We start from the raw sequence: 25,532 nt of genomic DNA on the forward strand, positions 1-25,532 counted from the left end.
CAAAAAGATATTTGTGCCAATGAAAGAGCAAATAATAATTTAACTCATCAAGGTTGTTCAGTATGGAGGAATATTTGGGGCAAAATAACAATAAATAAATAAAGGTACTGTGAAATGTGACAGTAAATAAAGAAAAAGAGTTTAAAATGTGAGTGTAAATAAACTGATGCATCACAAAATATTTTTGTTGCTTATTTATTTAAATTCATCTGTGATATTCCCTTAAATGCAGCATGAGATAGAACTTGAATTTAAAACTGTCACTTTCACTTGTCATAACTGTGAGGGCGGGCTCTAGCGAGTACTGTGTGTTGATTGGTGAATTGTCTGCAGTGTTGACATACATGCTTTGCTTGACTGGGGAATCCTGTGGCTCATGTGCATGTCTCAAAGCTGTCACTGTGTATGTCAACTATGAGTGCCAAAAAAAAAAAAGTTGCCCAGAAATACTGTGCAAAGTGATTTCTTTAACTGAACTGAACTGAACTGTAACTGAAATAAATAAATGAAGAAATAATTCAATAAGTGCATAAATATATAGGCTACAAAAAAAAAAATATATATATATATTTTGATGTACAAAAAATACATCTTGACACATTTAATTAGTTGTACTCAAATTTCATGTTTTTTTTAATTGACACATTTTACAATCCTTTTAATTGATTAGTAAATTCTGTCCGAAATATTACTCTAAACTTCAATGAACACACATCACCATAAATAATTCATAATGTAGATTGAAGGAAGCAGATCAAAACTGGGATTACATTACATTTATATTACTACAAAAGAGAAAGATTCTACTGCTGAAATAACAGGAACCATTGACTTCGAGATGGGCCTAAGTAAGCGGAGTATCTCTGAATTATAAAAAAAATCTTGGAAGGAGACGAGACGTGATTTTCTCAGAGAGACACTTATACGTCCCGCGAGACGAGTCCACGCCCAGGGCTGGAAATAAAGGACAAAGAGTAGATGACAAAGTAGAACATCATAAATAATTCAAAAATGTTGGCATAGTACATATGCAGAGCAGGTTAGAGATAATGGAAGTACCAAAATTCAAAAGTCTCAAAAAAAGGATAGGAATAATTGCATTAGCGCAAGCACACAGAAATTATTACTCAGTGAAATAATGGAACAGCGATAAGAGATCAAATATATTGTTCAGATTTAAATATTAAATCGGAGACTTGTAGATCATCTAATTCGTGTTGCCAGCGAGAATTAAAAAATTCCAAAAACGGTGGCACGGTATGAAGTCCAATGAGACGGAGTCTTTTAACATGAGATTCTTTGAAGTCACAACCTACTTACAACTATTTTCAAACAAGACCACGGTCATCTAACTTAGTCGCGTGAATGCTTTTGTCAGAAACACTTCCTGTGCTCTTATAAATTTTTTCAGGACAATAACTTTAAATGTTCTAGATGATACGTCAACGACTAAGTGAAGAACAAAGGGCATCGACAAACATTTGAAAAAATCGTTTTATTTATTAGAGAAAAAGAAACGATATTAACTCACTGGCAGTTATACGTTGCATTATCACAATGTAATTCTAAACAAGGAATCAAAATTCAATGTGATCTTGGAGAAAACTTAATTCCAAATATTGTTTTTACTAAAGTTTTACAGTAAAAGTGAAAATAATACATATGTAACAAATCCCATGAAAATAACAATCTCTTAAAATTGTATATCCAGTTAACTAAACCCAGGGGTGGGTGAGTGAAGTGTAATAAAATAAATAAAAAAAAGGGACTGACAGACTTGGTCAAATGGACACTGCAGTGCTTTTTATATCAAATTATCTCTTTTTTTCACAATGGCATAACTGCTAGGATTCACATCATGTTCATCAGTTACCCTGCAAAATAAAATCTGTTCACCTATTGCTATAGATAAATATATTTTTCTTGCCTATTATTCAATGTTTATTTATCCTTTGAATGCAATATCTTATGTTAAGATTGTTTTTGTTTTTTAGTAGTTTTGAATTATTTTTTCATAGTTTGTGTAATTTTCCCCAGTCCCTTGTTTGTATGGCCGGAGTGGTGGCTCTGAGGCTAAGGATTTGCACTGGTAATCGGAAGGTTGCCAGTTCAAATCCTGTAAATGCCAAAGGTGACTCTACTTTGTTAGGCCCTTGAGCAACGCCCTTAACCTGCAATTGCTCCGTCCTGGGTATGACGTTAATCTGCATGTAGGCCCTCCAACCTGCAGGGAAAAACCTAGGGGTTGGTGGCACAATTGGTACTCCAGCCAACATAAAAAACCTCACACTCGTTCCATTCCATCTGAACTAGTGTGGTGCTGAGATGTCACCCATTGCATGGCTACACTTGGGTCCTAATCTGGGATCCTGAGTTGATTTGTCATGTGGTGGGTGCAGCAATGCGCTGTATCAACGCCTGCTCCATATCCCCCTCTCACCCTCCTTGTTTGTAAGTTTGTTCTGGTCCTTTTGCTCACAAGTGCATTATTTATTAATGCTTAAATTTTTTATTGATGGGTCTCTTTTTATTTTTGGGTTTCTGGATTTGGGACTTATTGTTTTCTAGGATTGCCTTTGTTTCCTTTTGGTTCTTGTGTTGATTTTTGGTTTACTTTTGAATATTGTTTGTATAGTTTTGATTCTTCAAACGTAGTGGCTTTTTGTGATTATTTATAGTTATTGAATTTCTGTATCTTTTGCTATTTTAATTCTTTAGGCTTATTATTTTTTCATGTAATAAATTAAATAATTTATTAGTTCAGTCTTTGGGCCAGGGTTTTTGAAGGCTTCCCTCTCATATTTTTTGTGGCTTGGCCTATTTACACCTTTTTTTGAGTGTTGAGGCCTTCAGTCTTTTCTAGAGTTGTTAGGCTAAAATCACAACAGTGTAGTTCAGCAACAAATGAAACATATGGTTTTCATGTTTGCAATTATTTTACTTATTTATTTCTCATTCCTTGAAGGAAAAATTTATTTTTGTGTATGATTTAGATAGATAGTGTGGTAGTGATAGTGCCGCCAGGCGGTGCCCCGATGCCGGTTTACCCCGTGAGGTCTTTGGCCGGGGATGGAGCCCGGCGGGGCCGCCTTGGAAGACCGGAGGAGGGCGTGTGCCTCCTCCAGACCGAGAGAGGGCGTCCGTCCTGGTTATGCAGGAGGCCTCGGGTAGGGGGCTTGGAAGCCCAGCCCTGTAGGGACCCGTGGCCACCGCCAGGTGGCGCCCCAGTACCTATTGATCCCGGGAGCCCGGCACTTCTGCCACACCAGGAAGTGCCGGGGGGAAGACGAAAGGGGATACACAGACGGCTTCCGGGTGTGCAGCCGGCACTTCCGCCACACAAGGGCGTGGCCAGGACTAAGTGCCGGGAAGCAGCTGGAGCCCATCCGGGTTCCCATAAAAGGGGCCGCCTCCCTCCAGTCATGTGTGGACGTCGGGAGGTGGCAGGACCGAACTGGAGAGAGAGAAGGGGAGGCAGCCAGGAAGGCACAAATACTGTGGGCCCTGGACTTTGGGGAATCGGTGCAAGAGGCACTGGGGTTGTGAGTGCACATATTTCATGTACATAGACTTTGTAAATAAACAGTGTGTGGTGAAAATATGTTGTCCGTCTGTGTGTGTCCGGGCCAGCGTTCACCATAGATAGATAGATATCAAGTTATATAAGGAATTCTTTTGATTTTCTATGTTAAACACAACACATATATTTCAGTATGTTTTGCAGCATATACAGCACAGTTGTCCCAGACCATTTTAGGACTGACTCTCTACAAAGCAAATGAGAAAAATTTACAAACGTTGTAGAGCTTGCGAGGAAAACACCAGGGCACGAGTATCTTCACCACTGACTAAACCTGCTCACATTCCAGGTTTATGAATATGAATTACTTTAAAGTAAAATGATTTGGAAAAATATAAACCATGGAAGGTGGCACTGAGGCTGCTATTAAGTCAATTTTTACTTTTCTTTCAGGGTATGAAATGGTTTGGCGATGACGGGCAGGTGATTGCTTTGCCCAATCCCATCAGAGAGTACAGTACAAGGCTTCCATTTCTTTCACCACTTGAACATATCGATCCTGCTCTAGAAACAGTGAACAGGAAGGTAATAATTGACTTGTTTATGGCTCTTAAGGTAATATTTTAATTGTAGATACACCGCAAAAGAAAGTTTTCCTTAAAGTTACTTTTGTATATAATATATTTGAATATCATTTGTGTCTTTTAATAATTTAATTCAATGTATTCTTAAGAAGCACATTTATAATGTTGAAACAGCACAGAAACATTCTATAATGATATAAATATATATCATCTAATCTGAAGTATGCTATATGTCAAGTTATGTCTGTGTTACCTGCTGAGGAAATTCTCCAGTCTACTTCCCATTACAGACTGGCAACAACATTGCAACAGTGCAGATTTAAGGAATGTTAACCCTAAAAATCATACACATATCTCCTATCCCACCCAGGTGTTAACACTCTTATTAAACCGTCTGCCTGTTACCCCACTGTCTTCTTGAACAGTCAGGTTGCTTTTCTACTTTCCTGCCCTCAGTTTACTTCCAGAAATGTTAGCATAAGAATCCAGTAAGAAAAAGGTTCAGTGCTGGTCTAAGAAGGAATGGGGGGGCAATTAAGTATCACTTTGTTGATATATTTTATGATTATGTTTCGAGATTCCTCATCAGATATGAATTAATATACAGCTGTTGCAATTAGATTAATCATAAAATGTTTGGCGGTCTGTGTGCCTATAAAAACATTCCACTTTCCTAATAAGAAACACTGATATCCATAATTTACAGATGGCTTTTGGTAACATGTTTCAGGAACGCAAGTATGGGCTCAGGATAAAAAACTGAAATGTTTCAATACAGGAATAAGGAGGAGAATGAGTATAGCAGCACTCGCGATTCATGTAAAACGTGGAAGGCATACAGACAGCCATTGATTAAAAACTAAAACCTGATACTGTCACAACCACATTTTCTTTTTAGGAACAGCTTAATATTTTTCACACCAACTTTGATTGTGGTAACAACATTTGCCTTTTCTCTTATTGTTTCCCTTGTTGTTTTTATTACTTTACTTTTCTCTACATACTCCTCCACGTTGTTAATATCCTGTTGTTAGTATTGCAATTTATGTTATACCGTCTACATATTTCGTATCCTGGGTCGATTACAGATTTAATTCATAATATTCCAATCCTGCGTTTATCATTTTTGTCTTTCCCAGGCTGATTATACTGTAGAGTCCATAAATCACAAATAATAGAGGACTGAGGCCACCTCTCTGTTTAAAGCCCTTTTCTATGTTCCATTACTGTAATTTATTTAATTGTCCTGTTCCTATACATTTTTGACTATAGTTTTAATGATTCTGTTTAATTTTGCTGGCACTTCCAATGCATCTAGTGTTTCTCATCTTTGCGGCTTAGCATCAAATACCATTTTAAATCAAGAAATGGCAGGTATACTTCTTTATTTTTATGTAATATTTTCTCAATTTTTACTCTTATGGTGAAATATGAGGTTGTGTTTGTCCTTCTGGTCCATATGCTGCTTACTCTTCTTGTAATTTATTTTCTATTGCTGTTCTTAGCTCTCTTTCTATTTTTTTTTAATTCAGTTCTAATAATATTGATAGCAGAGTACTTGCTGTATAGTTGTCACAGTTCATGGCGTCCACTTTTTATATATTAGTCGTTATATTTCTTTCCTATTCCTCTAGTATTCCCCCCGTGTTTCGTGTCTGCCAGGAGATTTTCTTGCGCCATTTAACTACTGTTGCTCCACCATATTTTAACATTTCAGCTGCTTTGCCATTTTTTGTTTTTTTAGGGCATTTATTATTTCTTCTTCCATTATTCTTCAAATATCTTCCTCTTCATTATCCTCTTCTTATCTAATGGATTTTTTGTGTTGTTCTTCTCTCATTATTTCTTCTTCAAATTTTTTTGCATAGTGGGCTCTCCATGGTTTAAGAATCTTGGCAACCACTGTCTGCTGTTCTTTTGAGTTTTTTATAATTCGGATTTTCTGTGTTTGATTTCCCCTTAATCTTTTTGACTATATTTCAGAAATGGTTTTGATTTTCAGTGTCATTTTACTTTATTTCCTAACAAATTCTTCCCATTGTACAGTCACTTTATCCTCTTTTCTTTGTATACTAACCCTGTCTTGCTCACTTTTTTATCATTAAATATTTCTCCATGCCTCCTTTTTTCTCTGCCATGTTAATCTTCACTTTGTCATTCCATACATTTCTTTTTTCTCTTTTAATTTCTTCTGGTTCTTCTAACTTTCATTTAAAGTTATTTGTGTATTCCTGTCTTTTATTGGTTTCTACAAGGGACGTTCAAAAAGTTTCCATACTTTTATATTTTCGTTGGAAACGGTGAAGGAGAAAAAGTTGGTACAATGCTCGGAAAATTGCATCGCTAACAAAGATGACTATGTAGAAAAGTGATTGAGTTTGTTTCTGAAATTCTTAATAAATACAGTTAAAAAAAAAAGTGCAGAAATTTTTTGAACGTCCCTTGTATTAATGACTAGCAAAATACCCGCACTTCGCAGCGGCAAAGTACTGCCTTAAAATTTTTATTAAGAAGAAAATGAAACCTTTTTAAACTGAGGGAAAAGATACCAATAATTATTTGTTAAGGATCTCTTTGTATACCACATTGTGAGTTCGGCCCTCCGGTTGTAATATGACCAAGCTGTGCGCTGAGGTTACTCTTGAGCATGCAACGTACAGTTGGCCATGTGAACAGTAATCTTGTTTCAAATCTCACAGCTTGGATTGCTGCTGTCATAATCGGTTTGAGTTTCATGGTTTGTTTCAATTACGACAGTATTTGCAGGACTTGTGTTGAAGTGACATTTGGCATCTGTCAAGCATTGTAAACATAAAACCGATTTCATCGTTAACTTCGCATCCAGCTTTTGAGAGTTTAAACATTCATAAACATCAAAGTGTCCACTACTGAAATTGTCACCTGTGAATCTAAGATGCTTAAGAGGCATAGGTGGCTGTCGAAAGGTGTAAAATATTTGGCCGTTTCAGTACACTTGAAAGCGACAACCGAACAATTCAGCAGCAGCCATCAACTCACATGCAGATCCATAGGTGAAGGGCTTAAGCATTTCACTCTTCTACTGCTCCTGTGTAGTATAATTATCTCCTGTACCGTCATCAGTCCACACCTTGAACCTGTCCCAGTCATTCAATACGTAAGACACAATGTTCCTCCGGTTATCAAGAGTGAGCCTGATATGGCCGTGCAATATGTAACAAAGAGAATGGAAAAGGTAGGTGCCATCTCCGGGCATTGAAACCACTCGGTAAGTGACAGTTCTTTGATCGATGGTGATCACCTCGATAGACATGTTAATGGGGGTGCGGTTGGAATGATAAAGGAACTGGGTACCTGAACAATGTAAAGTAAGTCTAAAATACCTACACAATAAGTATAATCATAATAAATGAACAATAAAACAGCGGAGAAGCCGTGGATTAAATAAAAAGGCTGTAGTTATCAGCAGGGAGATGTGAATCCCTTGGCAAAGCAAAGAAGGGAATGTAGAGACTGGAGCGACGGACGGATTTATATAGGCAGGCAGCCAACAACATGGGAGGCGTGAGGATGGGTGACCCAACGCCGCCCCACAAGGTGACCGAGCTGCAGGCTATGGACGTATATATGTACATAGGTAGGATTCAGTTAGTGTTGGGAACCCGCATACCAAATTTCTTGAAGATGGGCCCATAAGTAACAAAGACCGTTGAAAAGTTCAATATGGCGGCCGACAGTGGCGTCATACCACCGAAATAAGTACGTACATTGGTTTCGGTTAGCGCAGGGAAGCTGCCTATCAAATTTCGTGAAGATGGGGTCATAAATAAGAAAGTTCAACATGGCAAACGTTGTCAACCATTATGACCGTTACGCGTAGAATTTCGAAAGGAACCCTGCTTAACTTTTGTATGTAAACTGTAAGGAATGAGCCTGCCAAATTTCAGCCTTCTACCTACACGGGAAGTTGGAGAATTAGTGACATTGAAAAGTTCAATATGGCGGCTGACAGTGGCATCATACCACCGAAATAAGTACGTACATTGGTTTCGGTTAGCGCAGGGAAGCCGCCTATCAAATTTCGTGAAGATGGGGCCATAAATAAGAAAGTTCAACATGGCGGATAATGTTGACTGTTATGACCGTTACGCGTAGAATTTCGAAATGAAACCTGCTTAACTTTTGTAAGTAACCTGTAAGGAATGAGCCTGCCAAATTTCAGCCTTCTACCTACACGGGAAGTTGGAGAATTAGTGACGTTGGAAAGTTCAATATGGCGGCTGACAGTGGCGTCATACCACTGAAATAAGTACGTACATTGGTTTCGGTTAGCGCAGGGAAGCCTCCTATCAAATTTTGTGAAGATGGGGTCAGCCTTCTACCTACACAGGAAGTTGGACAATTAGTGATGAGTGAGTGAGTGAGTGAGTGAGTGAGTGAGTGAGTGAGTCAGTCAGTCAGTCAGTCAGTCAGTCAGTCAGTCAGTCAGTGAGGGCTTTGCCTTTTATTAGTATAGATTCTAATTTCATTCTTGAGTATTTTCTTACTGGATCTTTAACCAGTTTCCAAATGTTCAAATCTGTTATTACCAATTTTATGTTTGGTACATATAGTAGCCCTTCTTCCTGATTGCTTTGACATCACACACAGCATATCATCTCATGGTTCTTGTGTACATAATGTAACCTATCATGTTTTATGGCCCAGTTCTTTTCTCCGCCCACAGCACAAACAGAGCCGCTTGAGGTATGCTCAAGCACATTTGGACAAGCCAGCTTAATTTTGGAATAAGGTGCTGTGGACTGACGAAACTAAAATTGAGTTATTTGGGCATTACAAGAGGCGTTATGCATGGAGGAAAAAGAACACCGCATTCCAAGAAAAACACCTGCTACCTACAGTAAAATATGGTGGTGGTTCCATCATGCTGTGGGGCTGTGTGGCCAGTGCAGGGACTGGGAATCTTGTCAAAGTTGAGGGACGCAAGGATTCCACTCAGTATCAGCAGATTCTGGAGACCAATGTCCAGGAATCAGTGACAAAGCTGAAGCTGCGCCGGGGCTGGATCTTTCAACAAGATAACGACCCGAAACACTGCTCAAAATCCACTAAGGCATTCATGCAGAGGAACAAGTACAACGTTCTGGAATGGCCATCTCAGTCCCCAGACCTGAATATAATTGAAAATCTGTGGTGTGAGTTAAAGAGAGCTGTCCATGCTCGGAAGCCATCAAACCTGAATGAACTAGAGATGTTTTGTAAAGAGGAATGGTCCAAAATACCTTCAACCACAATCCAGACTCATTGGAACCTACAGGAAGCGTTTAGAGGCTGTAATTTCTGCAAAAGGCGGATCTACTAAATATTGATTTCATTTCTTTTTTGTGGTGTCTAAATTTATGCACCTGCCTGATTTTGTTTGAACAATTATTGCACACTTTCTGTAAATCCAATAAACTTCATTTCACTTCTCAAATATCACTGTGTGTGTCTCCTATATGATATATTCAACTGACATTTTTTATCGTAACAACCAACGATTTATACAGGAAAATAATGACTAGTAACAAGGTTGCCCAAACTTTTGCATCCCACTGTATATCCGAAAAAAACAATGTAATCATTTATGAAATTCTATTGTGCATGATGGAGGAGTGTGTTCAGATAATGGAAGACCTGCCTCTCCCATGGACTTTGTCCTACACTGTATATGTTGGCAGAGAATCAAATACAGTCCTGGGTCATCATAAGTGCACAAGTCTTCTCTAAACTCTAGTACAGTTCTTAATTTCTCAGTGACCTCACTTTTTGTTCTTAGTACACTATTTCCAGTTAAATTCTACTGTGTCACATGAATCTGCTTCATTTTGCTTTCTTTCCTTCCAGACAGCCAAATCGAAACCTACCAGATACTATACACTTGGCATGGCCGACCCACATGGAGACATGCAATTGGACATTGACATACCAGGACTAATGTTCACTCACCATTCACTGTTCAGCCGTGAACATGTCCTGGCAGACAGGCTGCTCCAATCCTATGATCATTTTTTGGTCAGAAAGCAGAAGAACCTTGTCAGCCAACTTAGAGATAAGGTTTGTGTTTGTTTTATTTCAAGTTTGTTCATCTGATACATTAATTTACTAGAAATAGCAGCACAGGCATTTGAAAATCTTTATTTAAAGCTACTCCAGATAAACACACTGTGAGGGACAGCCGACATTTCAGTCCGGACAGGACGTCCCTCAACTGGGAAAAACAGCCTCTAAAGGACACTACATCCCCCGGAACACTAGATGGCAGCTCCCCTGGATAGAAATGGCTCCTCGGATTCCCGCAGGGCAGCATAGGACATGAAGTCCTTCTCTTCAGCCCTGTTGGGTACCGTGGGTGCCGCCATGGGGAGCTCACCAAGAACCTGGGGACTTTTATGAGTACGCCACCCCGGAAGTACTTCGGGGTTACGAGGACGGAAGTCCACAGTACTTCCAGGGCACTGGAGGAAGGAAGATGTGGAGTTGACCTGGAGAAGGAATGCTTCCAGGTCATGAACTATAAAAGAAGTTTGGGAACTCCGAGACGACGAGCCGGAGTTGGGAGGAAGTGTGACAGAGCTATTTATACTGTAGTTGTAGCTCATCAGTCCCTTCATGATGATTGTGTGTGGTGAACCCTAATTTGTGATTATTTACCTCAGAGTGGTTGTGAGTGCTTAAAATGGACACCAGGAAGAAGCTGCTTTAACAGAAATAATGCCCTCTCTGCATCTTGTCATGAAATAAAGCATTTCAAAATGTAAACAACACGATTGCTGTAGTTCTTCCTGCTTTTTAAAAATAACAGTAAATTGGTTTACACATGCTTACTCTATATAAATGCAAATTATGTCAACATATTTAGCTAAATTACAAAAAAACATATTCAGAATTTCATCTGTCTGTAGAACCTTTCATGAGAATGTACTAATTGTGGTTTTGTTCATTTTATATATTTATTTCTTGGCTTATCCATTGAAAATAAAAGTTAAGCCTCAGTACCCTAATGTTATTTAAACATATTTACTTTTAAATTTGGATGAAATCATTAATTTAATTATACTTCCAGTGGCGCTGCCTGTTGTGATTAGACTTTCATAAACATCAAGGCATTTTTAGATGATTTTCTTTCCGTCAAAAGCTGCGTCTTTACATTCTCCATATTTTGTCGTTTCACTGACTGTCAAGTGTTTAGATGGGTGGATGGAGATTACTTCAATTACTGGTGGAAACAGAATTCAGAAGTTTAGTAATGCTCCAATAGTGCCACACTCCTGTACTGGTTGTACCGTCTCCTTGATCTTGTGCATAAAAATAACTTCCAGAATTAAAAAACAAGGCAAACTTGTGTTTTGCATGATATAATATGTATTTAATGTGCCTGCCTTGTAAAAGTGAATAGAATGTCACCACTATTACACGGTCTCCCTTTTTGTTTCATATTAATAACATAACATTCTCAAATGATATCTTCTCCAGCTTCATGCTATAAGGACTGCTGTACAGAACATTTCAGAATTGTATAATGGCTCATCCTTACCCCCCACAATACAGCGCAGAGTGGATGAGTACAAAGCTGAAATCAGGTACTACAGATTTGAATATTTTTCTTTCACTGACATTTTATGAGACATTTTAATTTTAAATTTGCCCAGGAGGGCTGTCTTGAGCAGACTTGAGCAGACTGTGACCCAAAACAAGCCAAGGAGAACCTGAAGTTTAAAGTAGACAAGTGTACACAATATATTGCCCTAGCTGGCCCACTTGTCTGCTTCTGTTATTTGACTGATATTTCATTCTTTCCTCTCTTTTTTTTTCTCTCTCGCTCTGTTCCTCCCATCAGATGAGCTCTTCCCAACATTAAAAGTCACCCAATTCATAAGCTCTTCTAGGCTGGTGACTGGAAATCCAAGTGGGAAGTCTCCTGGACTTCTCAGATGCTTCAGAGAACTCCTGGGATCCCCTGGCTAGAGCTGCTCCTAGCGGCCCCACGTTATCCTGCAAGCTTGGCTCCCAACACCTGTGTTAAGGGTCAGGCAAACCTCAGGCTGCCTAACTATTCAAGGGTCCACAGGACCCATACAGCTTCTCTCTGGTGAACAGTCTGTCTGGGGGGATTCCCAATGATATACACAGTATTGACAAGTCCAGGGAGGAATTAGCAACTCTGCCCATGTTATGTGGGAAACCATCTAGGGAATCTTACAGTCCAGCTGCCTCACATCAATTTATCGGTACAGTAGTTGCAGCCCCTACCTTTCCCCTCTTTACCCTATATACTCATGTTGTGGCTGGATTTTTGATACATTAGAACAATATTTTAACAGTAGTATTAAAATGTATTTCTCTTGTTGTTGTTATTCACTTTTTCTTCTTTGAGATGGCCATGGTGGCATAGCAATTGACTTCATATTCCAGTCTAGACACCTGGTAGTAGTGGGTGTGCTGAGAAAAGTCCCATGCAGGACTGGTCTGGCCTTATTTCCATGTGCTAAAATAAAAGGTCCCCAACACCTATAAACTGGTATTAGAAAGAAAAGGTCTGGATAGTCAATGAACCACTGAATGATGTCCTCAATCTGTAACAGATTCTTCTCATGGCCCAAAAAAAGTGATGCAGTGTTTAGCTGCTGTTTCAGACCTCCAGCATTTCAGCTTCTACTCCCAGCTAGCCCACAGTTGTGTGATGTTTTTATAATCTTATATATGTCTTGCCTCTTCTTTGAGTACTTGAGTACACTCCAAAGACACACAGTATATGCTAGCTTAAATGGTTGACCCGGTATGATTGAATCTTTATGTATGCATGTGTGTGCCGCAGGATGGCCTGATGCCCCATGGAGTTTTAGCATTTCCCTGAAGTATTTTAATTATATTGAAAACATGTTTTTCCTTATAATGCCTTTTTGTTTGAATTACAATATGTTTAGGTCTATAAACTCATTTTTGTCACATATACAGAACGCATTATTATTCAACATGCAACTTGTTGCCACTCTCCATGTACAAATAAATGGGAAAAGCTATTCATCATATATTATTGAAGGTTATACTTTTGCTCTTTTCAGGTATACAAGAAAGTTGCTCAATTCAGAATTGGAAAAAGATCAAACTTTACTGAAAAGCATGATACATGTGTGGAAAAACATCAAAGCATTGCGGGATTTGCAAAAATTTACAAACACTCCCCTGAAACTTCTCCTGAGAAGGTATTTTTTTGACAATTCAGCAACTCTTCTATGAAAGTGTTTATTAACAATAACTTGCCTTTGTGTTGGGAGATGTCGAGGGGCAGGAAAGACATTATATGTGTACTCCTTATGAAAGACTGGTGTATTAAAATATGCATTAATTAAGGTCAGTCTTGATCCACTTGAACCATGGGAGCCAGAGGGTACTATTACTACTAATTTCTGATGATTGTCAGATTTACACACAAACACTTTGTGATGCAGTGATGCATTCTACTGCATTCAATCTGCAGGCACCTGACTATACCCTTTGACTATACAAAAGTGAAATTCTGTCATCCTTCTTAATATCTTAAGGCACAGTTTTGTGTAATGCCCAGTAATGCCCAAACTTTATAAATCTGTCATCTCCAGGGAATGTCATTAATATCCTTCCTGGACAATCATTAACCAAACTGTAATACATCATGTGTGAGGCATTATGGGATACCAACCCCTCAGTACTGCACACACTTTGTGTCCCTCTTTATCTTGGGGAGCAACTGGACACTACTTGGCTGAATGTGCCCCATAGCATCAGTATGATAACATGCCATGACCATAACTGCTTGTATTGACACACTGAAAGCCAGAAATGTTTTACTTACCTTGATATGCTGCCTTCTTCTGGACCAAAAAATAATTCCTTAGCTCTCACTTTGATTTTCTTTTCTTACTTATATGCGGGCTGTCTTAACAGCATTATAGGCCCCTGGGCAAAGCAGTGCACTGGGGCCCCTACCCACACAACCACTCAGCAAGTCACAACATACATACAGTAGATTAGCACAGGAATCCTATGCTCGTGGGTCCACTGCATTAAGATGGCCCTGCTTATATGTTACCTGTTGTTTTCAGCAGATTGCATCTTGCAGATGTAAATATTTATAGTGCATAGTATATACGATAGATAGATAGATAGATAGATAGATAGATAGATAGATAGATAGATAGATAGATAGATAGATAGATGAGCTCATCAAAACACTTGTTAGGGGTACATTTCGCACATGGAAGAATAGGCATATGGTAAAGTGCGCACACGAAAAAAAGCACACCGCGGCGACATATAACTATTAAAAAATATAAAATATACTCCTCCTATACTGCTAGACATTTTTTATTATAATAAAACAATGACTGGTTTGCTCTTGTACAATGTCTCTGTTCTTCGTTTTCATTAGCAAATGGCACTTTGTTGATTGATTCTCACAGCACCTCCAAGTATCTATTCCATTTGTTGTGCGAAATCGCAGATATTCAAATCCCTTGTAACCGAGAATTTGCTTGCCTTTCTGAATGGTTGAAAACTCCATCTCGCTTATTCAAAAAAAAAAGTCAACTTGCCTTGCTCGAAAGTTAGGGAATATTAAAGAAAACTCTGTGTGGCCTGTTTATAGGAAGACCTTTACTTACTTGCCGTAATCTAAACTATAAAACCTTAATTTGCCTACCTGTGGAATAAGAAGGCATAATATAAATTCTGAAAACTATTGTAAAGGATAATAATTTCCTAGAAATGGTAATTTAGGCACAACAATGACAGTAATAAAAGGATTAATGACTATTTTCTTTTATGGACCATCCAACAGCCCACTACCCCAGTTAGCACAAATTAAAACATACAAGCTTATAAATACATTTAGTGAACAATTATACAATTTTGTTTATTGCAATGTATAATATAATTTTTTTTTCTTCTTAGCATATACGCCTTTGCCGTATGCGCATTTTTACATGCGCGCATTTATCTACGTGTGTTTTTTACCGTGTGCGCATTTTACTGTGTGCGGTTATTTCCTGTGCGCTTATATGACGGTGCGCTTTTTTCTGGTCACCGTTCTCAACTAGTGTGGTAAAGAGAAGGACTTTCAGAACTGGACTTGATGTTATTTTGGACTGATGAGCTTTGTTGGGCTGAATGGCCTGTCCTTTTTTTTAAATTGTTCTCTGTGTTCTAATGTTCTGAATAAACAGATAAAAAAAAACATTACCAGTCCAAAGGAGAAGTTCAGCTTTAATAGAAGCTGAAATAGAGAAACATAACAACAATAACAATACAAGAATTATAAAAAGAAGAAAAAGGTCCTGATGTTACTCATGATAAGAAAGCAGTCACAGCAAATTATCATGCAGATGTATTGCTGCTGGTATAAAGGAGCCCCAGCTGCATTTCTTGACACACTTCTGTTGGCTGAAAGTACTCAGTGTTAGTGTGTCAGAGAGTGGATGTGCAGCGTTATTCATAATGGCATTTAGTTTGATCTTTGTACTCTCCTTACCTACTACCTCCAGGGGGTCAAGATTGCATCCCATAACTAAGCCTGCTTTCTTGATCAGATTGTTGCTTCAGTGGACCTCTCTTGAAGTGATGTTACCAGCCCAGCAAGCACACCCCAGCTTAGAAAATTGCACTGACTTTGAAATTGGTGTACTTTAGTGTTTGTTAATTACTAGAAGAAGATCAGTTTTGATTTTGGCTCTTAGAGAAGAATGTTATTTAAATGAAAATGAAGTTATGCAAATCTCAGAACATTAAACAAATAACAGAATGTTGTTTTTCAAAGAGAGGAAGTAGACAAGATCAAAGAAGAACAAATGTATGAGTCTGAAATCCAGGCTGAGGCATCTGAGTTAATGGAAGAGTATGAAGAAGAATATCAAAAGAAGCTTGCAGATTTCAAGGCAAAGTATGCAGAATGGAAAGCCTGGAAGAAGAAACAAGTAATCTTTTTACACTTTAGGCTTTTGTCTCTAACCTCTAGCCCCCTCTGTTTGTAAGAAGTAAAATATGTACTGTGGCAACTATTGGCATTTGAAGTCTATAAGTGGTTAACTAAAGAAATTCCTCTTACCGAACATTGAGTTTCAGCTCTAGGCTGGTGTCCCAGGTGCAATTACAGGGCCTCTGTAAGTAATTCTGAAGCTTTGCCAGTGTTTACCTCACTGAGAAAAGGGTCTTTGAGTGAAGAGTCAAGAAGTGAAAGATGATGAGAACTTACTATCAAGAGTAAGAGAGGCCGGAGAGAGAAGGTGTTTGAAGCTGCACTACTGAAACCTTTGTGAACCTGAGGTGCACAAGTGTTGTCCAACTAAAAGACAACATTCTGAGACACGTATAGTCAGGCCCAGACTAGCACAAGATTTTTTGTATTATCTGTTTTGCTACTTTATTGCCGTTCTTTTGTTTACCCCTGTCCTTTTTTGCATTATTTATATAATATATACATAATTTCAACCTGTATGTCTTTAAGGATGCTGTAAGAGTGCCCCGTGTTGTTTTGTAACACGAATTATTATGCTGTACAGAGCTCTACAGAATGGAGTTTATTTTTACCTTACGCAGGAAAAATTTGCCATTATGACAAATAGCCATGGCCCTTACCTGCCTGGGAGACCTTGTTAATGGAAGGACCAGGGAGAGATCAAACAACAGAGCATTATCTCCCATGGAGCACTAGATGGCAGCCACTCCCTGGATAGCAGCAGTGCCTTGGATTCCCACAGGGCTTCATGGGAGTTAGAGTTTGGCACCCTGTTGGGTTTCTTGGGCACTGCCAGGGGATGCTGCAGGAACTAAAGGGCCCTACTTTGTTTGGCTTTTGCCAACTCTGGAAATGCTTCTGGTCCACGTTAACAGGCCACTGGAAGTACCCGCGGGTGAAGGATCAAAGGAGTCTGCTGCCACTGCTCCAGTAGCCATTTGGGAGGAAGAGGTATGAAGCTTGCTGGGAGGAGTGGAGGCAAAGGAAGAGAAAGAAAGAAAAGAAGACAAGTGCTGTCTAATTTATTTGATTATTATCTTGAGACATTTGTGTCTACATTTTGGTGTGTGGGAAACAACTGAAAAGTAAATAAAAACACCTGTTGTGCAAATTTTTTGGAATTAAATCTTCGTTATTCCTTACACCCAGAAATCAAGAAAAAAAATGAAGCAGGAACAGGGAGAAGAAGGTAAGGAGCAAGAGGAAGAACACGACCAGGAACAAGGGATAAACCTGGAAAGACCAAAAAGGCCTGAACCAGTGGATCAAAACACTTTAGTGCAGCAGATCCGTAAAAGAGTGTACGCCATTCGTAAAAAACCTGGAGAGCCTCTGCTGATACCTGAACTGACCTCTGTGGGGACCATCACTGCCACCGAGCTCTGCCCAAGGTAAGGAAAATGACCTACCTGCCTATTATATAGTACTTCTATCTATCTATCTATCTATCTATCTATCTATCTATCTATCTATCTATCTATCTATCTATCTATCTATCTATCTGTCTGTCTGTCTGTCTGTCTGTCTGTCTGTCTGTCTGTCTGTCTGTCTGTCTATTAAGATCCAAAGAAAGTAGTGTGTTTACATGTTTTCTGTATCTGAAGAATGTAAATGCTTCTTCACATTCTGTCATTTAGAGTAAATCTCTACATATCAAATGCTTAGGTTTGTGTTCGTCTGTCACACACTTACTTGTGAACCACTGGGACTAAAACCATGATCTTAGTCTTAATTGAAGGTTTATGACGGGGTGGGGGTCGAGTTTTTCTTAATCCTTTTTGTAAAAATTGATTGATTTGTATGAAATGATTGCAATAAAATTAATAAAATTAAAAAAAAATTGAAGGTTTATGACGTGATACGTGCTGATGAAGGAAAAATTTTTGAGTAACAGGAATCTCCACAAAGTTAGCGGTTTGCATTGTTCTTGTGGCAAACTGCTCAAGAGGGTGACATGGCAGAAAGGAAATGAAACAGCAGCAACATCTGCTGAGCATAAAGTGCATTGCTGGGGCCGTTCTCAGGAAAAAGAAGAACAACAGCTCCATCTACAGTATGTATTATAAAACATAATTATAACGGTAGCAGCCAGCAATAAATAGAGAATGCAGTAGGGCAATGCTGCTCTCTGGCTGGGGCAGTTCCTTGGAATAGTGTTCTTTTTTAAAAGATCCACTTTTTCTCGCTGTCTCGCTTTTCATGGCAGTCAAGTCCAAAATGAGACACCACCTTCTGGGTGTGTCTCCCTTTTATACTAAGTAACTAGAAATAAGGGCTTTCTTGACTTTGTTGCTCCCAAGGAGTGGATTCTCGAGGCTGCGAGACCCCCTTTCATCCTGAGTTGGTTCCATATTTCTTAGATGAGCCTGGAAGGTGACCCTTTGGCTCACATGCATGACAAGATGCTTCAGCCTTCTTTAGGGAACAAAAACTTCCTTCTATTGCTAGCATTCATTTGAAATATCGCACTCTTCAGGCCACTTCCCAGCAGCCTATGCATGATAAGCCATAGTCTTGTGCCTCAGTGACAGCATAGCCTAATGAGAAGTGTGGTCCTATTCAAGTGCAGCTGTCACATAACTGTTGTCAATCTTATAATTTCTTGGCAGGAGTGAGGTGCTGAGAAGAGAAGATATGCTTAAGCGCTCATTCTTCATCAAAATTATTTTTAATAATAAAGTGGTTTCTCAGACAACAAGTCGTTCATTGAATTCCGATTTCAGAGTCCACTTTGGTCAGATATTTAATCTGAAGATATATAACCAGCCAGAAAGTCTAAAGTTTCAGGTAAGATTTTGGTTTATTACTTTAAAATCTACTGAACCATTAATTATTCATTTTAAAAGTGAGTAGAGCACTATACAAACATGGCAGCCTAGTTCTGTCAAAGTCAAGCTTGCCAGAAGAAGAAATGCATTGTCGGTCTACTCCAGAATTATTGCCACTCCTCATGAAAATGAAATAAATGTTAATATAAAAGATGAACCTCACATGCATCCATCTACCCATCCATTTTTCAAACCTGTTTATCCAAATAGGGATGCAGGAAAACTGGAGACTTTCCCAGCAAGCGTAGAGCAAAACATGCAATAAGTGATATTTTGGGCTTGAACAAAAAGTCTTATCTCTTATTTGACACTTGTTTTTTTTTTTTTTGTCTTTTCAACAAAAAAAACAAAGTCTTGCTGAGCATCTTTCTGCAAAGTTCAAGTAGATTGGAGAAGGGGTCATGGACACCCCTCTAAGCAGAGCATTTAATATTGTTGGATTTGCACTTGTGGACTGACGTCTTTAATTCATTCACATCATAGATTCTTAAATCTGGAGACTGAGATGACCATTTCATAACTTGATTTTGTGTTCTTGCAACCATTTCTGTGTTGATTTTGATGTGTGTTTGGAGTCATTATTTTGTTGACAGGTCCATCTGCTACGAACAGAGGCAGCCAATTTTTGGGCAAAAATGTCCTGATATGTAGTGGAATTCATTCTTCCATTAATCTTCACAAGAGTCCCTTGACTGCTTGTAGCAAAACAGCCCCAAAGTATCAACGATCCAACACCATATTTCACAGAGGGCATCAGGTGCTTTTTTCTTTGTATGCACAGACATGACAATGGTGTGCATATCCAAAACTTTCCATTTTCATCTCACCTGCCCACAACACACAATTCCATTTGTAGACCCAATGATGTTCAGAAAACTCCAGGTGCTGCATTTTTGTGGCTTGTTTTTAAGAGAGGATTCTTTCATGAAACTCTTCCAAAAAGCTTCTCGACATGGAAGTCGTGTCTTAACAGTTGATATGGATTTAAAACCAAACTGTGCAGTTGTGGGTCTGTGATACTGTATTTGACTTTATCTTTGCGTTTCTCACCATCCTTCTCATTGTGCATGGGGGCAGTATGTCCATGTGTCCTGTTTCAACTTCTTCAGTTTTTGTTGCATTTCATAACTTCAAACTCCATGTCTTTAGAGATGCAGTAAGAGTGACCAGTGTTGTTTAGAACATGCATTATTATGTTGTATATTGGCTCTGACGATGCTTCAGAGTATTTTCGCTTAGAATTTTTGTAGAACCTTTACCTAATTTGTTTGGGTCAACCGCCCTTATTCTCATTTGAGCTGAAGGCTTCTTTAGATCGACCCACATGGGTGGACGTCGAAAGGATTTTTACACGAGTGCATATTTACATTCCTGGAAAACGGGAACTGGTGTTAGATGATAATAAAGGAGCTCATGCAAAACAGGAGCAATATAAAGGAAGATTTATTTTCTAAGGGTACACGTTTGTTTGGTTTTATTTAAAGCATTCCTTAGGTGTGCACAAACTCCAGATACTGTAGATGGCACTATTCTCAAAATAAAATAATATCCTTGTAGGAAAGTATTTTATTTCATAAATTTTAAGCATTTTCTCCAAATACAGTAGGTATAGGAAGGTTTGAATCATTGCATGTATTGCTTAGTTTAAATGTGTTTTAGTCATTTCCTTTAGGTGTGCCAATAATTCTATATTTTTTTTAAAGAAAAGATTCAGCCAAATAAATATACCGCCCTCTGTACTGTTTGGGACAAAGACACATTTTTCCTTGATTTAACCCTCGGCTCCACAATTTAATATTGCAAATCAGACAATTCAGCCGTGATTACAGTGCACATTGAAGATTTCAATTGCATAAATTTCAATCACACCATGTAAATATTCCAAATCTTTTTAGACACATTCCCTCCATTTCAGGGCGCCATAATGTTTGGCAGGTATAGTAAAGCAGTCATGTTTAGTACTGTGTTGCATATCCCTTGTATGCAATGACTGCTTCAGGTCTGCCATTCATAGACATCATCAGGCGCTGAGTATCATCTCTGGTAATGCTCTGCCAAGTCTCTAATGCAGCCAGTCTTCAGCTTCTGCTTATTTCAGGGGTACGTCTTTTTATGTTTTCTCTTTAGCATATAGAAGGCATGCTTAGTGGAATTTAAAATTGGGTGACTGGTTTGGTCATTCCATAATCTTCCATTTTTTTTAGCTTTGAAAAACTCCTGTGTTGCCTTAGCAGTGTGTTTGGAATCATTATCTTGTGGTAGAACAAAGTGCCATCCAATGGGTTTGGAGGTGTTTACTGGAACTTGAGCAGATAAGATGTCTCTCTACACCTCAGAATTCATTGTGCAACTGCTGTGAGCAGGTACATTATCAATGAAGAGAAGTGTGGCGGTACCTGTGGCAGCTATAAACATCCAAGCTATAACACCCTCACTACCTGGTTTAACAGATGAGGTGGTATGCTTTGATTTTTGGCAGTTCCTTTTCATCGCCACACTTTGCTTTTGCCGTCACTCTCATAAAGGTTCATCTTTACCTTGCCTGTCCATAAGACCTTTTTCCAGAATTCTGCAGTCCTTTTCCAGAAAGTGTAATCTGCCTATCTTGTTCTTTTTGGCTAACCAGTGGTTAGCACCTTGCAGTGTCCTTCTGCGTATATGAGTCTCTGACACATCCACATCTACCTCTTGAACACTGTTTTTCATCTGTTGGACAGATGTTTGGAGGTTTTTCTTTACCATAGTGGGGATTCTTCTGTCGTCAGCAGTGGAGGTCTTCCTAGGCCTACTAGTCTCTTTGTAATTACTGAGCTGACCAGTGTGTTCTTTCTTCTTCATTATATTCCAGACAGTTGATTTTACTAGGTGGGCTGTCACCCTGTACGGGGTTTGTTCCTGCCTTGTGAACTGTGCTGGCTGCGATTGGCTCCAGCAGACCCCCGTGACCCAGTTAGGATATAGCGGGTTCGATAATGACTGACTGACAGTTGATTTTGGTAGTCCTAAGGTTTTACCGATGTCTCTTAGTGGGTTTATTCTTGTTTTTCAGCCTCACAATAACTTCCTTGACTTTCTTTGGCACAGTTTTTGCCCTTGTATTGAACAAGTATAAACTCCAAAGGGTGGACGCAAGTCTAGGCATCTTATGTGTGCAGTAATGAAGCAATGAATCACAAACCCTGTGATGCCAATTGTCCCAAACATTATGGTACCCTGAAATTGTAATAAATTTATGTAATAAAAATATACATGTATATGCCCTGTCTGTTTTTTCCAGGTGTTTGAGACAATGGGGTTATTTCCCCAAATGATAGCTGAGGTGTTTATACCAATTCCTGAGACAACCCTTACTACAGGCAGTGCTCCATTTGAAGACTACGAGTTCAGCAGCTACCAAAGAGTCTTGTTTGATCACGGAGGAGTTGGCAGCGGTAGGACCTTTTCATGTTTCAGTAGTCATGTATTGGTTATAAGGTATGCAAGCCAATATGCAGAGAGGTAAAGTAAATGCGAAAAATACACCATGTAAAATATGTATGGATGTGGAGGAATAACCTAAAATAACTGGCTGAGCAAACATGAGTTTATGATTTATTTTTTTTTTTGTTATTTTGACTTGTAATTCACTCATGCATTCCACTTGCACCACTTACAGCAATCTTTATTCGGTTTCTGTTGTATGCAACAAATCTCTTTAAGATAACAATCTGTGATGCCCACATTATCAAAGGCCTTGCTGTTACCCGTATTCCGGGACATCAACAGTCATTAACTGATGGTGAACTAGCAAAACAAGGAGACAAATAAGACAGTTGCAAAACACTGCGTGGACTTTATTCATACAGGCAGTGTCCAATACATAGTGCAGTGCAAAGTCCTTCAGAAATAAACAGGAATGTTTACAAGTGATACTTAAGTAGAAGTAGAAGTACTTTGTCAAGATTTTGCTTTCACTAAAGTAAGAACTATTTCAGTTAAAAAGAACTTGAGTAAAAGTAAAAAAGTATCTGCTTTCAAAAGTACTCAAGTATAATCAGCGAAAGTACTTATTATAACAAACATTATGATAATAAATCAAATATTTGATCAGCACATAACTTTATGGGAGTTTCTAATTTTCCTCTAAAACATATTATGCACTTCATGAACCATAAAGCTTTCTGTTTAGCTTAAATACAGTAGTAGGTGATTTTCAAAATTCCTGCCATTATGCCACATTTAATAAAATCCCTGCAGTTCTGAACCTTTCATTTTCAAACAACAGGAGCCGCTGTGTCAATCTTGTTAGTAATAAGAAACACTGAAGAGTCACCACAAATTTTTTCCTTTCTAAATGTTAAAATGCTGAAAGATTTTAGACATTTAATAGGATGCACTTTTAATGTGACTTAAAAGTAGGATAAGAATTTGTAAACTGATGGGTGTCAATTGGTTACTTGACATGAAATTAATTAAATGTTCAGTGTTCGCTTTAAAGCTATTCAGTGTGCTTGGGTTACTTAATGATTATGTGGCGTGACGCAGACGAAGATAAAGCTTATTTTTCAATACATTGCTATTGAGTTTAAACACATTGTTGTCTCGTTTAAATGCAATAATTATTGCGCTACAGTTTTAATGCAATTCTGTCTAGTTTAAAACACACCTTTATGTCATCTAAATGCAATGCTTTCTCATTTAAAGGCAATATTTTATATTGCCCACGTGGCTATATTGAGTAAGATCTTACTTTGTAGTCTTAGAAGTTAATATATTGTACACCTAATACGTGTATATTATGTGCACAAGTTATATTCTTGTGTGAACAAGAGCAGTATGTTGGAGGCAAATATATTATTATTTTAATTATTTTAATTTTTTTTCATTTTTATTACTATTTAATTTAATATTGTTTCTTTGTATCAGTATACTGCTGCTGGATTATGTGAATTTCCCCTTGGGATTAATAAAGTATCTATCTATCTATCTATCTATCTATCTATCTATCTATCTATCAATCTATCTATCATATATTATCATGTGGCCACAAAATTTTATTCTTGTTCCATCAAGGACAAGTACAGTAAGTATTTATTTTTGGTGATTTCGTGAATCCGAACAGATCAGTGAACAATACTGATACTGTACCAATTCTTTGTATTATATCACGTTGTACTACTTCATACAAATGCAGGAAATTTGAAATATAGAGCTAACATCCACATTGACCATAATTACAGAGATATGCTACAAATTATTCACTGTTTTGTTATTTCATTTAATTCTACAACCAACTAAAATAATAAAAGAACTACAAATTATTCATCCATCCATCCATTATCCAACCCATTATATCCTAACTACAGGGTCACAGGGGTCTGCTGGAGCCAATCCCAGCCAACACAGGGCGCAAGGCAGGAAACAAACCCCGGGCAGGGCGCCAGCCCACTGCAGGGCACAAATTATTCACTTTTTTGGTATTTCATTTCATTCTACAACCAGTTAAAATAATAAAAGAAATTCAATTTTGTTTTTATTACTCTTATTAATAAAAAGACTTAACAATAAACAAGAAAGATGTTTTAATGTAGAGTGCGGCACTATGTGCAGTTAGCAGGAGTATACCTGTTCCCTAACCTATTTGCCTCTCACCCACCCTTCACACACTTGATGTACAGATAACTGGGACTCCAGGATTTCATTAGTGTCATAGTGATGATATGACGTGATATGACTTAAACTGTGCTTCCCCTACTGGAATACTATATAAGTACATTAAACCTTGCAATTTGAAACAAACAATTTGTACAGGTGTTCCAACTTCTGTTGATTACTTAAAAACTCACCGTCTGTCTTAAAGCAGAGTTGGAATAGACTGTGTTACTACATCTTCTCAAGTACTACTTGGATAAAATCACACCATAGAAAGATGTAAATTCCATGGTAAGAAAATGGCAATTGACAAATTAAATGAGACAGAGCTTTATTAGTATATGCCTTTCAATTAGAGTAAAAAATCATAGTGTCAGTGAGTTTAGTGTCCTGCACAATCCAAAGGCAATTGGAAACTGGAAGAAACTCTGATAGGAAGAGTTCTGGCAGACCCAAAGTCATAACCCAGTCAGAAGACAAGTTTCTGAGGGTCACCAGCTTGTGTGATGGGCACCTCACAGCACAACAGCATCAAGCACAGCTTATCAGCGGTCAAATAAACCAAGTCTCGGTTTCTAGTGAGGAGACTTTTTGCTGCAGGTTTGACAGGGCGAGTGGCAGTAAGAAAGCCATACCTTAAAGGACAAAATAGGGCCTTGAAGTACCGGCTGTGATCTACTGCAGACTGGAAGAAAGTCTTATAGACCAATGAATCAAAATTTGCAATCTTTGGTTCATCACACAGCGTGTTTATAAGCCATCAAGTTGGTCAAACATGGAGGAGGAAGTGTGATGGTCTTTGGTTCCTTTGCTGGAGGCAGATTTGGTGACTTGCACAGAGTGAGTGGCATTCTGAATCAAAAGGGGTGTCACACTTTGACTGTTATGTGAGCAAATGTTGGCTACTTTGATGAATCAAAAATTTCTATACCATTTTGTAAACTTATAGTGATTCCTTG

The 25,532-nt window shown here is 38.4% G+C and overlaps 1 protein-coding gene across 1 annotated transcript in view; it reads left to right on the plus strand.

Moving 5' to 3' along the window:
- The window catches only part of LOC120528762 (coiled-coil and C2 domain-containing protein 2A-like), a 101,586-nt gene that overhangs the window by 15,593 nt on the left and 60,461 nt on the right, over positions 1 to 25,532 (plus strand). The window contains exons 9-16 of the mRNA XM_039752903.1: positions 3,974 to 4,105; positions 9,970 to 10,179; positions 11,599 to 11,705; positions 13,188 to 13,328; positions 15,917 to 16,073; positions 17,264 to 17,505; positions 18,724 to 18,901; positions 22,220 to 22,373. Coding sequence (XP_039608837.1) covers positions 3,974 to 4,105; positions 9,970 to 10,179; positions 11,599 to 11,705; positions 13,188 to 13,328; positions 15,917 to 16,073; positions 17,264 to 17,505; positions 18,724 to 18,901; positions 22,220 to 22,373 — 1,321 coding nt within the window. The remainder of the gene's footprint in view (positions 1 to 3,973; positions 4,106 to 9,969; positions 10,180 to 11,598; positions 11,706 to 13,187; positions 13,329 to 15,916; positions 16,074 to 17,263; positions 17,506 to 18,723; positions 18,902 to 22,219; positions 22,374 to 25,532) is intronic.

The sequence above is a fragment of the Polypterus senegalus genome, chromosome 4, assembly GCF_016835505.1.
Source record: "Polypterus senegalus isolate Bchr_013 chromosome 4, ASM1683550v1, whole genome shotgun sequence".
Taxonomy (NCBI): Eukaryota; Metazoa; Chordata; class Cladistia; order Polypteriformes; family Polypteridae; genus Polypterus; species Polypterus senegalus.